The following is a 13,477-nucleotide window of genomic DNA, read 5'->3' as shown; positions in this document are numbered from 1 at the left end:
ACTGGCTCAGGTCATGATCTCATGGTTTGTGGGTTCCGGCCCCAAATCGGGCTCTGTGCTGATCACATGGAACTTGCTTCGGGTCCTCTGTTTCCTTCTTTCTCTGCCCCTCCCCCGTGCACAAGTGCACACACATGCTTTTTCTCTCTCAAAAAGAAACATTAAAAAGGAAAAAGGAAAAGCAAAATGTGAAATAGTGGCTGAGGGGAGGCTGGGGAGTCTGAGACGTTTGGGAGCACGGAGACTCGCACCGCGCGGTGCTTGGTACCCAGTGAGGCCCTCGGTGCTCATCGGCCGACTGGATACAGGCTGCTGGCGTCCTGCCCGTGGGTCGCTCCTTACTCTTTGTGAGGCGCCTGCTGGCCGTGAGGCTCCGGGGCCGGCCCCGTAGGACCGCTGGTCGCGTGACACCTCGTGACCTGTGTGCGCCTCGTGTGTTTCAGGTAACAGCAGCGAGTGCCCCCCTCCTGGAAACGCCGCGGATGACACGGTGTGCTTGGATCTCGGCAAGTGTAAAGATGGGAAGTGCGTCCCCTTCTGTGAGAGAGAGCAGCGGCTGGAGTCCTGCGCGTGTAACGGTGAGCGTGCTTCCGAGCCGCGTCCTTGCTGCCGGAGGGAAGGCGGCCTGTGCCCGCCAGGCTGTCCCGCCCCTTGGGGCCCAGCAGGATTCGCTGCTCGCTCTGGCCAGGGCAGTGGTGAGGACCCAGCCGGAGTCGGGGACACTCGGGGTGCTCTGTGAGACGGAGCTCTCTGGATTCTGGTCCTCGCCCCTCCACCTCGTCTGTGAAAACTGTCCTGTCAGTCGGTCGTCTTTCTCGCGACGTTTTTAGACCATGTGGTGGGGTAGGAGGGAATTTTCTCGTGCCTGCGTGGGTCGGTGGAGGTCTGTCCTCACCACTCACGCACACACGCACACACGCCACATACCTGTGAGCACGGTGTCTGTGCTGTCTGCGTCTCACGGGCACGGCACTGTGGTGCCTTCAGGACTTCAGCCAGGGGGCGCGTTCCAGGAGCTGGCCCGTCTGTCAGCGTGTGTGTGTTGTCAGCAGGGCTGGGCCTGCTGCCCTCCGCTCGCCGCCGGGTGTCGGGGCGGGGGCCTCGCTTAGCGATGCTCGGTGACCTCAAGCTGGCCTCTCAAGACGCTTGTCCTCAGGTTCCCACCTTCCGTTTTGGAACTCCTGGGTCTGAGGAGGGGCCGCAGGGGAGACTGGGCTCCGGCCTTCCCGCCCTGCCTCACCCAGGAGAGCTCCGTTGCGTTCAGAACCACCCGGGAGTGAAAGCCACCAGGTTGGGAAGTCCCCTTCCGTACAGTGGAGTAAGTGGCTCTTCCGGGTGGGATGGGAAGTAAATAAGATAACACACGGTAGACGTCAAATAATTTGTCGAGTGTGTGGCAAGAGGCTTGGGTGCCCTGGGAGGACATGTAGTTCGCGCCCAGGAAATGCTTGAGAAGTGAAGGGATGACAAAAAGGTTTTTCTTTTCCCGTTGAAGTGGTTTTGCTCGTTCTGGGTTCTGGTTGATTTGCGTTACCATAAGTAAGTGTAAGCACGGACTTCCCCGGGTCAGGTGCCGCCCCGAGTTACCCTGCCAGGTGACTTTTCGGGCGCCCCTGCTGCTTGTGTGTCTGCCACGTGGCTTACGTGGCGGCGTTATTTCCATCGCCCCACGTGCTGGGCTTAGGTCACACGGTCACACCTGCGCTGGGCCCGTTCTGTCACAGCAGTGCTGGCTTCTCACTGGACCCTCGGCCCTCCGGGGACCGTCTGAAACTGAGCCCCGGATGGAAGTCAGCAGTGTAAGAAGAGCGTTGGGATGAAGGGAAACATTTAGCATCAAAAGGATTTGAAGTAGAATAATTTGGCTTTTAGTCCGTTCAAGAAAGGAAACTCTTGGGCGTAAATTAATTGTTCTTACCTTGCGGCCTGAGGACCAGGGAGCGCGAACTCAGAAGTTACTCTTTGGGGCTGAACTAGGGATCTTCTGCTGTTAACATGAAAAATAAGTGCAGTTCCTTCCCTTTGGGAGCGGGGCGGGAGGCGGGGAGTGGGGGGGAGCGCCCTGTCCCTGACTGAGCTCCCGCTGTCCCCGGTTCCGTTTCAGAGACTGACAACTCGTGCAAGGTGTGCTGCCGGGACCCCTCGGGCCGGTGCGTGCCCTACGTGGACGCTGAACAAAAGAACTTATTCTTGAGGAAAGGAAAGCCCTGTACAGTGGGATTCTGTGACATGAACGTGAGTGTTCCCTTCCTTACAGCTGCTTCTGTAACGGTCAGGCGGGCAGTGTTTATACCGCAGAGACGTGCTTTTGCAAACAGAAGGAGTTGCTGTGCCTTGGGCACCCGCTGCTCGCTCTGCCGGGGAAGGAGGCAGCCGAGCGCTCACCAGAGGCCAGCACACACTCTCCACAGCCAGAACCCCGAGTCCACAGACGGGGTGGGAGCTTGGGGGCCTTTTCGGTAAAGTTGGTTGGTTTTAGGCAGTGAGTATTAATTATTTGATTTTCTCCACTAATTATAAGATTGACTAAGATTGAGAAATTGCAAGTTTTGATTCTGAAACAGGTGCTGATGAATAGGAAAGCTGGAGAGGTAGCTTGGCTCTCCTGCATTGGGCCCTTTCGTTCTGTACAGAAACAAATAGTATTCGTGCAGAATCACAGGAGAGGATTGAAGGGGTTTTAACAGGCCTCTCCGGGTGTCTGGCCATGCTCCTGCTGTCCCCAGGTCTGTTTCAGAGACTGACAACTCGATCCACTTTGTGTGATTGGTAGAGCCTGTTGGAACGCACACTTTTTTTTAATGTTTATTTTTGAGAGAGGGAGAGAGAGGGAGTTAAGTAGGGGAGGGACAGAGAGAGACACAGAATCTGAAGCAGGCTCCAGGCTCTGAGCTGTCAGCACAGAGCCCAACACAGGGCTCGAATCCACAAACCATGAGATCATGACCTGAGCCGAAGTCGGACGCTCAGGTGCCCCTGGAATGCCCCATCTTAAACAGAATTGATTTTCTCAACTTTTGCAGTTCTAAATTCTAATTCTAAATTCACTTACAAAAATGGACTGGTTGTGGAAGTGCCAGGGACGGGTGTACCCTACTTTCTTAGGTCTTCACTTGCCCTCTGTCAAAAAATGGGTCCCCTGCATGTTTGATTTAATGAAGCCCTTTTCATGTCCATTATTTTTATAAAGCCATGTTGCTTCTAGATGCATTACTTTGATGGGTAATACTGTGCGTTTTCCATTCACAGGGCAAATGTGAGAAACGAGTCCAGGACGTCATCGAGCGATTCTGGGACTTCATTGACCAGTTGAGCATCAACACTTTTGGTACGTGATTTCCCTGGGTGGCTCGCATAGGACTGAGCTGATTTCAGTTCTAATGATGACATTAGAGAAGTGTGGGTTCAGATTAACATGCTCTTGTCTGGCAACAGAAGATGGAACTATTCATAGCTTTTCTTTTATTATATTACTATTGTATTATTTTAAATGTTGATTTTTGAGAGAGCGCATGCAAGCAGGGGAGGGTCAGAGAGAGAAAGGGAGAGAGAGAATCCCAAGCAAACCCCTTGCTGTCAGTACAGAGCCTCATATGGGGCTCGATCTCACAAACTGAGATCGTGACCTGAGCTGAAATCAGGAGTCGGTCACTTAACCAACTGAGCCACCCAGGCGCCCCTCGTAGCCTTTGTTTAGAAATAGTTTTGTCAGCTAAGATAAAATGGACTCGTAGGTCTCCCCTGTGTAGTGTGGATGCACAGATTTTCAGACAAGCAAAGTTAAATATTGGGTTCCTTGTTTCCTAAGAAATGACACATGACTGCATACGCATGTTCCAGTGCTTTCGGTTGCCAATCTGAATTGTGTTTGATGTGAGCATCATTTATCTTAAAATTGGGTCTCTGATTTTGCTGAAGCGGCACGGTACTCTGTTTCTCCAGAAAGCACCAACGCTGCCCTGTTTCGCATCATACGGAGCAGTCATCTCTTGTATGATGAGCCCCCTCCCGCCGTCACCCCCAGGGACTGTGTTGTGCATCGTGTGATGTAATCTGCTCTGCTGACAGGTGTGTCAGGGCTCTGGCTGAGACTGACACCGCTCAGTAGTCCCTGAGAACGTTCTGTGGCGCTTGACACGCTCATATACTAAGAGTGTTGAATTCTGAGTGTCTAAAGTACTTGATCGGGTTATTCACCGTTTGGAATCGTTCACAGGGAAGTTTTTGGCGGACAACATCGTAGGTTCTGTCCTGGTTTTCTCCTTGATATTCTGGATCCCTTTCAGCATTCTTGTCCATTGTGTGGTAAGTCACCAACTTTAGGTAACAAAACATTATTACAGTTTTGGGCAATTCCAGCCTTATAACTTTTGGAAAAGGTAAAATTGTTCTTAGCAAGATTCGACCTGAGGTTTCCAATGACGTTGTTTGCTGTTATTCCCTAGGAAAGTTTGTTTTGTGAAAATTTTACCTAGTAGTTGTTTTTTTTTTTAAGCTAATATTGTGCTTTTTGTGTGTGTATGTGTGTTCTCATGTAGTGTGAGGAATGTTACACTCCTGAGCTCAGGAGACTGTATAACTGGATTTGTGCAGCACTTCCGAGCGAAGCCTTGAGACGAGCGTTTCTGGCTTTGTCGGGGGGTTCCACAGATGGCCCCCTCTACCGTCTAGGCCTCCGGCCTTACCGTGTAGGGCATTCAGTCCTCCCGTCTAATAAGGGGGAGCAGTCCTTACCTTTCTCGTTCACAGTGAGTCACAGCTGACAAGTTGAATTGGGCTTTCTCTAATAAGCTCTGCGTGATTTATAAACCTGGGGCTTTAACTTTTCTTACAAACGCACTCACCTTGCTTCTCTGGAAAAGTGAGGACTTGTCTGCTGTAGAGATGAGAAAACCTCAACCCGGCTTCCAGACTTGGGCTCTGGAACACCTCTTGTGCGGTGCCCCCTCATTTGAGCACCTAGAAAATTCCAGCACAGCTGTGTCTCATGAGCCTTTGCTGCCTCTGCTTCCTTTCCTGTCTGGCAGCTTGTCTCGCCTCGGCTCTCACTGAGCAGCTCGTCCTGAGGTGCGGGGTGGGGGTGGGGGGAGCATGGGGGGCGCGGGGAGGAGCGTCTAGGGAGCAGCTGTGCTCAAGCAAAGCGGTAGGAAGGGTGACGTGGGTGACACTTTGACAGGTGGCCGCGAGTGCCCACTCTTACTGAGCGGCCAGCCTACCACGTTTGCATTGAAAGCCCCCGGTGTGGACGGAGGCCTGGCCCGGGGGGCGGCGGGGGGTGGGGGAGCAAAGCCGCCGCAAGGATGGTAGTGCCTCGTCCGTCCCACAGGACACGCGAGGGCAGCTGCACCGGCACCAGGCGCAGGTTTTCAGGCTCGGCCTCCCACCTTGCGCGTCACCGTGTTTCATGCGGGGTGGGGGTCACGTGTTCCGCCTTCTGCAGACGGCGTGGCGGAGCGGCTCGAGGCCCAGTCCCTCCCAGAGTTGGGGCCCCGGTAACTCTGGAAAAGGCTGAGAAGAGCGGGGAGGCCTGGCCGGGCTGGGGCATTTGCCAGGGGACACTCTGACCCCCGCAGCTGCCCCCGCCGTCCGCACCGCCCTGGCACCCCCAGCGGTGGGCTTTTGGGGAAATCGCCCAGAAAGACTGTACGTACACATTCCTGGTCCGTCTCGTGTCTCGTTAGTTAACACAAAACGCTGATCGCCTCGAGGGGGAGAACCCCTTCAGGCCGGTGGCAGAAGTCCTCGAGTTTATGTGAGAAACCTTTCTCCTCTGCTGGACTTGCGGCCGCTCCCCACACCCCGTTCTGAGCGACGTCCCTTAGGAGGAGCCTGAGGGGAAAAGCGGGTCACTGATTGTTCGTCTTCCTTCTAGGACAAGAAACTGGATAAGCAGTACGAGTCGCTGTCTCTCTTCCATCCCAGCGTAAGTACCACGTGAAAGTCCCCGTCGGGGGCGCCTGCGTCCGCCACCCCAGCCAGAGCCGTCAGCCGGCGGCCGGGGATTTAGAGGGGCTGCCCCGCCCCCGCCCGGGGTTAGCGGGTCCCGGTGACCAGGCCGTCCTGGGAGCCGAACTTGACAGGGTTATTTGCGAGTTCTTTTGGGTCCTCAGATGGCAAGTTGTCCTGAATGTGGAAAGTGACGGGGTCCCTCCTCGTGCTTCCCTTAGTGCGGTGGTCATGGTCCCCGCGGCGGGTGGCCTGGCCGGGGAGGCCGGAGCTCTGGGGCCTGGATCTGACTTTGACCCCATGTCTGCAGAACGTGGAAATGCTGAGCAGCATGGACTCGGCCTCGGTTCGCATCGTCAAGCCCTTTCCGGCGCCCCAGACCCCCGGCCGCCTGCAGCCCCTGCAGCCCCCGCAGGCCGGCCCCGCGCCGCCTGCCCCCGCGGCCCCCAAGCCGGACCCGCAGCGCATGGACACGATCCAGGAGGACCCCAGCACGGACTCGCACGCCGACGAGGACGGCTTTGAGAAGGACCCCTTCCCGAACAGCAGCGCGGCCGCCAAGTCCTTCGAGGACCTCACGGGCCGGCCGGTCACCAGGAGTGAGAAGGCCTCGTCCTTCAAGCTGCAGCGCCAGAAGCGCGTGGGCAGCAAGGAGACGGAGTGCTAGGGGCCGCCTGCGCCTGCCCGGAGGGGCGCCCCGCGTGTGGCTCGCGAGGCCGTGGGAGAGACAGGGACCTCACGGCAGACGCCGGTCACGTGTTTGGGCTCCTTCACACGTGGTCAGTGACGCTCGTGTGCGTAGGCCCTTGTCCTTTGGAAGAGGGAAGGTGCATCTGGCTTATTCTGAGGTTTTCAGGTTTTAGTTTTTAAAATCTCCTTCAACCTGTGGTGCAGAAGGGGAAAGTACAGCTGGATTAGGTCATGAACATTTACGTTCTTGTAAATGAACTTTTATCGGGACCGGCCTGGTGGCTGTGTCTGCACCGCAGCGAGGCGCTGGCTCGAGGGAGGCGCTTAGCGGTCACTCCCGAGGGCGCCCGGAACGCAGCCTGTACTTTTTGCCTTCAGGTAAAGACCCAGGAGACCAAAACCGAATTCTCCGCGGTTATGTGGGGTCATCCAGGGCGCGCAGCAGTGGAGTCGCCCTGTTCTTCCTCAAGTTAGATGTGGGGGGGTCGCCTTCTGCAAATTCTAAGGCTGGCACTTTCTAGAATTAAAACGATCTAGCTGACAAATAGTAGCCAAATTGAATTCACAGAATCCTGTCCCCCGTTTAAGACCCCAATTTGCTGGGCGGTTTTTGTTTTAAAAGGAGGGCTGCCACCACGCTACGAGAGCGCTCGCTGTTCCCAAGCGCGAGCTGCTGTGCACGGAGACACGGCCACCCCGTTGCACACCGGTGGCCGCGGGGGCCCCTGAGCTGCTGCTTCTCCCCGGAGAAGCGGTGGTTTGGGAGGCCCAGGCGCTGCACAGGCGGGGACGCTTTCGCTCTGGGGCCTGGAGCTTTCTCCCTAAAGACCCTTTGTGGTGCACCGCTTCCCGAAGGTCTGCGTTTACTTTGTGAAGGATAAAAATCATCAAATTGAATTCTGATTTCTTTAAAAAATCATAGTTGGGGGGGGAAGCTTTTCAGCCCTGCAATGTGCTTGACCGAACTTGTGAACTGAGGGCAATTAACTAAACCTGTGACAAATCAAACCTTTTCTTCTAAGGACGTTTATTATGCAGATGCCTGTTACACTAATACTTGAACTTCTACCTTATGGTGTTTGCTGTCTTCTAACCAGTCATGATACATTACACTTTTGGAATCTGATTAGGTGAGTGGGTGAATGTGTGAGAGTGAACAGTTGCCAGCTCAGTGTAAGAAAATCGTTTTTTATAAAATGGACTTTTTAAACAAATCTGGCTTCACCTTGTTTCCATTTATAGAATTTTGTAGCTTGTGGCACTGGTGACGCCTGCAGCAGTCAGATGTGAACAGAACACAACGCATGTAGGTACAGAGCTTTTCGAAAAATTCTGATGCGTTTATTAGTCTTACTGGCAGATGGTGTTTTTTATTCCAAGGTCATGAGCAAATATTGGATCACTAATCTTGGGCTCTTTATCACACGGGCAGCGCCGCCTGTAAGGTAATGGCCAGATGGGGTTTTCTGTGGCTAATGGTCCCCGTCTCCCAGGAGGCTTAGTTCGGGTCTGGCTTCTGCTACGTCTCGCCAGTACGGGAGCAGCAGAGGCAAGGAGGCGGCTCTCTTCTCGATCAGCGGCCAGAGGTGGGAGAACAAAAACTCATTTCCCTTCGGGGACAAGTGCAGTCCGTCTGACAGGAAGGACGAGAAGTCCTGCAGGGGAGACAGTGGGGATGAGCGTGTGGGGGACACTTCGGGTCATCAGGTTTGGAAGAGGCGGCTGAACAAGTAAATAAGGTACATTTGCGTGAACGACGAGAATGTATTCGCTGTTCCGACTCCACCTGGTCTAGGTATTAAGTCAACAGGCAGGTTATTAGGTGGAATGAACTAGAACCATCCGGCCCAGAAGGGTAACGCTCCGTGCCCTCCACCCTCCTCCTGGGTGAGTGGTGTTGACCCTGCACCGAGCGCCCGCCCCCCGCAGGAAGCCAGCTGGCTGTGTTCACGGCTCCTCCGGACCAGGGCGTCCCGCCACCTCAGAGCAGGTCTCTCCGGAACGGCCACCCCTGCCACGGCCCGGGGTTCCACGTCCAAGGACCGCGTCAGAGCCCCTCGCACGACAGCACCGTCCCAGGCCTCTCAGATGGGACACGCAGCCCAGGCAGGAGCCAGGACTCCGGCCGCTGGCGCTGCTGCTCCTACCGGAGGGAGACGCCCCAGCAGGGCCAGCGCCGGCTCCGGCCCGGTTTTGGAGGGAGGCTGACGCACAAGGGCGGGTTGCGCCGGGGCCTTCCTCGGGGCCGGGCCGCTCTGCGGACCCGCTTTCGGGCTTTAAACGGAGCGGTCGGAACTGCGCGCTCGAAACACAAAATGTAGGCAACGCCACGTGCTGCTGAAATTCAGCGTTGCCTCGTACCCGCGCCCCCCCCCCCATCCTAACAGGACTTGCTCCGACTGTCCTTACCTATGAGCCCTTTACTTCACTCTGTTCAGTTTCTGGAGCAGGACCCCCTGCTGGGGCCAGCGGGGTGGGGGAGGGGTGTCCCGGAGCCTCTGTGCTTCCTCCCCCCACCCCAGCTCTTTGGTTTAACTGGGGAAGGGGACAACTGTCTTGCCCACTCGGAGCCACACAGAGCGGGTCACCGAGCAAGCCCCGTACCTGACCGTCCTTCTGCATCAGGGTCCACAGGTCCAGCACCTCAGTCCCACAGTCCCGGGCGGCTTGCAGGCAGGCGGCGGCGTAGTCACCAGCAACCAGGTTCAGGCGATTGAGCTTGCAGCCTGTTGAGCGCAAGTACAGGGGGCAAGCGGCCCTCGTGCAAGTTCTACTGACCCGGATCCTTCTCAGGCACGTGCTCACGGCCGCGACCTGGGTCAGCCACAGAGAGTGAGGGCGGTCACCGGGCGCTGCTCTACCCGGCACGGGACCGAGGACCACGGGAGCAGCCAGTGGTCGCCACAGAGGCAGGAAAGCCCTGTGGCGGCCATCAACTTGGCTGGAGTCGGGCGCTGACGGCGAGGAAGGGGGAGAGTGGGGAGGGGTGGGGGGCGGAGATCCCGGAGTTCTTGTGCCGAACAGGAGGCCACTGGGAGGCCACTGCGATACACGGGAAAGATGGTCGGGCTGTAGGCAGAGAAGAGGGAGCTGGCGGGGGTGGCGGAGGTCGCCTGGGCTGGTTCATAGGTCAGTGACCTTTTTCTTTTACATTTGAGAGAGAACACGCGTGCGCATACACGCGTGCACACACACACAGAGTGAGCACAGGAACAGGAAGGGCAGAGAGAACAGAATGCCCAGCTGCGCACTATCCGTGCAGAGCCGGACCTGAGGCTCCGGCTCCCAAACCCGGAGATCAGACCTGAGCCCAAACCAAGAGTCAGACGCTTAAGCCACTGGGCCCCCCGGGCCCCCCGCTCCGGGCCCCCCAGGCCGTGCGGCACAGGGTCTGTGCTGGGGACCCCGCCCAGAAACCTGTGGGCCTGTCTTCGTAGAACATTCCTGTAGCCCGTGGCTCATGAACCTGACCGCCACCGCTGTGTTCCCCAGCAGGACTCCACGCACGTCTCCTAAGGGAGGCGCGTCTCATAAAACCATGTCCACCGTGTCCCGGACACTGAGGTTTCCCTCCTCCGTCCCCAAACGTAAATCACGTGGTTCTATGACCACGAGGGGACTGTGACCTGCGGTCTGAGAGGCAGACGTGGCTGTGACTCGCACACCTCTGCTCATCCCGGCTCGGCCCTCCGAGCCGTCCCGATGCTGACGGGAGAGACGCCCACGAGAGGCTGGTCCCTGGGGGCCGCGGCTGGCGCGCTGGAGCTGATGACAGGGCGAGCCGTCCCCCCCCCCCCCCAGCTGAGGACAGCGGGCCTGGCCCCGTCCTCCCTGTCTGTCCTCTTCCTCTGGGTAAACTGGCCCCAGTTCCCTCCTCCGGGGACCGTCCCTGGGCCCTTCTAGCCTCCGCTCCGGTACCTTCAACAGACTGTTGGCGCCCGTCATCCCAGCACGTCGGCGCCAGTGTGTGCATGAGGGTCTCCTTCCCTACGTGACCCGCGGGACCCGGGCTCCAGGCGCTTCTGTGTCCCGAGCACCCGGCCAGGCCCCAGCTTAGCGCGTCAAGTACAAAGACGGTCACGGGACAGAAGTGTCCGCGGGCCTGAGAGCCACGCACGGTGGCTCTGACCCGGGTGCCCGCGGCTGCACCTCAGTTCAGGGGAAGGAGACATCTTGTCGCCGGAGCCTGCGGCACAGGCTACACCGCGTGGGGAAGAGACCGTGTTCGGACAGAAATGGCGAAGCGTCGCCGCCCACGTGCCCTCGGGAGAGCCTCAGCGCCACCAGGCCGGGCCGCCTCGCCCACGGTTCGCCTGCAGCCCACAGGCAGCGCTGCTGGTTTTGCTTCCGCCCTGGTGGCGGCCACCGGAGACTGGGAGGACCCCGCGGCCGCTTACCTTGCGCGCGGCACTCCCGCTCCCAGGCTGCCTCGCAGAGCGGGGGCGGCGTGATGAGGACGATCCTGTGCTCCGGGACGCCCACGGACTGGAGGTAGCGCACCATGCTCTTTAAGTTCCCCACGTACTCGTCCAGGGGGACGTGCTGCTTGGGGTTCTCATCTGTGGGCGGAACATGGACACTTTGGCCCCAAGTGCACGTGTGTTGTAAGGGACAGTTAAGGTGGATATGCGCTCACAGATCTGCACGACCCAGGGTGTCACCGGGGCGTGGTCAGGACACAACTCGGGGTGGGGGTGGGGGGAGGGACGGTCCCACTCTTCGTGAGACAGCCCGCAGAGGCCAAGGCCTGCTCCCCTGGTGGCAACAGCCTGGGCTGCCGGGTCCCATCCCAGCTTCCTCACCGCCAGCCACCGGGCCTGGGACAGATGCTCGGCTGCCCCGTACTCGGGTCTCCTCACCGGTAAACGGAGGGCGGTACCTGGGTCCCCCCCCCCCCCCGGTGGCTGTGAAAATCAGCAAGCGTGTAAAGCACTCCAGGAGGGGGCTACCACCCAGGGAGCAGCCCGGATACACCTGCCAGCCGCCGGGGGGCTGGGGGTTCAGTCGGGTAAGCGGCTGACTCTTGTGCTCTGGTCATGATCTCACAGGTTTGTGAGTTCGAGCCCAGTGCGGGGCTCTGTGCTGACCATGCAGAGCCTGCTTGGGATGCTGTCTCTCAAAATAAATTTAAAAAAATGTCAGCTGCTGCTCCTACTTCCGTCACATCTACAAAGGAGTTTTTTCTTTGAGAGCGCGCGCGTGTACAGGGGAGAAGGGCAGAGGGAGAGAGGATCTTAAGCAGAATCCAGGTCAGTGTGGAGCCCAACTCGGCCTCGATCCCACGCTGCTGGGATCGTGCATGACCTGAGCAGAAATCAAAAGCCGGACGCTCAACCAGCCCACCCCGGGGCCCCACCGAGGATTATTTCTAAACAGCCTCCCGTCTATAAACCACATGTTAAGTACAATCATAGGAGCAACATAAAATCACTCATGATGCCACCGCCCAGAAAACCACTGTTGGCACTTGGAGGTACTTCATTCTAGTCTTTTCCCTGTTGATACGTACACCTAAAATATAAACTTAGGACCACACTGAAGATACATAACCAAATCGTTCTTTTTTTCACCTGACCTTACATTATGGGCATTTCTGTGTCCATAAATAGTCCTCAGAAACGTGTTTGCTGGGCGACCAAACTCATGCCTCTGTTTCCGCACCGCACAGCAGTCTCACTTTCTGCCGCTGGAAACACAGTCCGCAGAAGCGTCTGCGCAGACGCCGGGCTGTACTACAGAGTGTTCTCTTAGGCTGGATTTCTAGATGAGAGAAGCCCTTGGATGCACACTGTCAAGTATCTTTCCAGAAAGATCACAGGTCTCCCCGGGGGCTGTGGAGGAGGGGAGTGCCCATCTCCACACGCAGCAGCCGTAAGAATCGGTGGTTAAAAACCACTTGCCAATCTGAGCCTTTATAGTTTTTTGACATTATCTCATTTCATCAACCTACTTTTTCACTTGTGATTTCCTCCATTGCTTTTATGCTTAGGAAGTGTTTTTCTTTGTCCTAATTTCGGTGAAAATTCACCTTTTTTGGAGTTTCCTTTATTAGTTTTTGGTGTCTGGTGTCAAGTGAAGATCTGACTCTTCCTAATAGTGAGCTCACGGGGTCCACCGGCACCTACGGTTCACACGACCTCTTTCTCAAGGTGGCGAGCACCCCAGGCCGCCCTGCAGCCTCCCTGAGCCGTCGCCAGCGTGCGGCCAAACAGCAGCCTTCTGCAAGTGGACTTTCCAGAACCCAGGCTGACTTCTCCCCTTCATGCTGTGCCAAGAGCCCTCCTTGCGAGAGCGGGAGGGAGAGCAAGGCCTGTGCCGGCCGGTCCTCCAAAGGCAGGGACACAGCCCCACGTCCCCGCGCCCGGGCCCAAGTCCGCGCCAGGTGGGGGCGCCCCGAGCTGCTCGGCGCCAGCCTGACCCACGTGGCAAGGCGGGCCCCCCACTGCTGATTCCACCAACCACCGAGAAAAACCTGAACCCTAGCCCTACACTAGTGGACTCGAGAAAACATTTCGGGGCGCCTGGCTCAGTACGTTAAGCGTCCGACTCCGGCTCAGGTCACGATCTCACAGTTTATGATTGAAGCCCCGCATCGCGGGCTCTGTGCTGACAGCTCTCGGAGCCTGGACCCTGCTTCTGATTCTGTGTCTCCCTCTTTCTGCCCCTTCCCCACTCAGCTCTGTCTCTCGGTGTCTCTCTGTCTCTCTCAAGAACAAACATTAAAAAAAAAAAAAAGGGGCGCCTGGGTGGCTTAGTCGGTTAAGCGTCCGACTTTCGCTTAGGTCATGATCTCGCGGTTCGTGGGTTCGAGCCCCGCGTCGGGCTCTGTGCTGACTGCCAG

The 13,477-nt window shown here is 57.3% G+C and overlaps 2 protein-coding genes across 4 annotated transcripts in view; one reads left to right on the top strand and one right to left on the bottom strand.

The window, feature by feature from the left end:
• ADAM17 (ADAM metallopeptidase domain 17) overlaps window positions 1–7,850 on the top strand; it is a 52,573-nt gene extending 44,723 nt beyond the window's left edge. For all 3 annotated transcript variants that reach the window (XM_039231019.1, XM_039231020.1, XM_039231021.1), the window contains 6 exons: window positions 444–578; window positions 2,105–2,235; window positions 3,250–3,328; window positions 4,217–4,305; window positions 5,873–5,923; window positions 6,257–7,850. In XM_039231019.1, the coding sequence (XP_039086950.1) occupies window positions 444–578; window positions 2,105–2,235; window positions 3,250–3,328; window positions 4,217–4,305; window positions 5,873–5,923; window positions 6,257–6,613 (842 nt within the window). In that variant the 3' untranslated portion in view covers window positions 6,614–7,850. The remainder of the gene's footprint in view (window positions 1–443; window positions 579–2,104; window positions 2,236–3,249; window positions 3,329–4,216; window positions 4,306–5,872; window positions 5,924–6,256) is intronic.
• Window positions 7,851–7,955: 105 nt separating this feature from the next.
• The window catches only part of IAH1 (isoamyl acetate hydrolyzing esterase 1 (putative)), an 11,934-nt gene continuing 6,412 nt past the window's right edge, over window positions 7,956–13,477 (bottom strand). Inside the window, exons 4-6 of the mRNA XM_039231022.1 lie at window positions 11,034–11,195; window positions 9,241–9,362; window positions 7,956–8,291 (exon numbers count right to left, since the gene is read on the bottom strand). Coding sequence (XP_039086953.1) covers window positions 8,109–8,291; window positions 9,241–9,362; window positions 11,034–11,195 — 467 coding nt within the window. The 3' untranslated portion in view covers window positions 7,956–8,108. The remainder of the gene's footprint in view (window positions 8,292–9,240; window positions 9,363–11,033; window positions 11,196–13,477) is intronic.

The sequence above is a fragment of the Hyaena hyaena genome, unplaced genomic scaffold, assembly GCF_003009895.1.
Source record: "Hyaena hyaena isolate Hyena2069 unplaced genomic scaffold, ASM300989v1 scaffold_53, whole genome shotgun sequence".
NCBI classification, from domain to species: Eukaryota; Metazoa; Chordata; class Mammalia; order Carnivora; family Hyaenidae; genus Hyaena; species Hyaena hyaena.
Note: the sequence above shows the minus strand (reverse complement) of the source record. Positions and strands in the feature narration are given on the sequence as shown.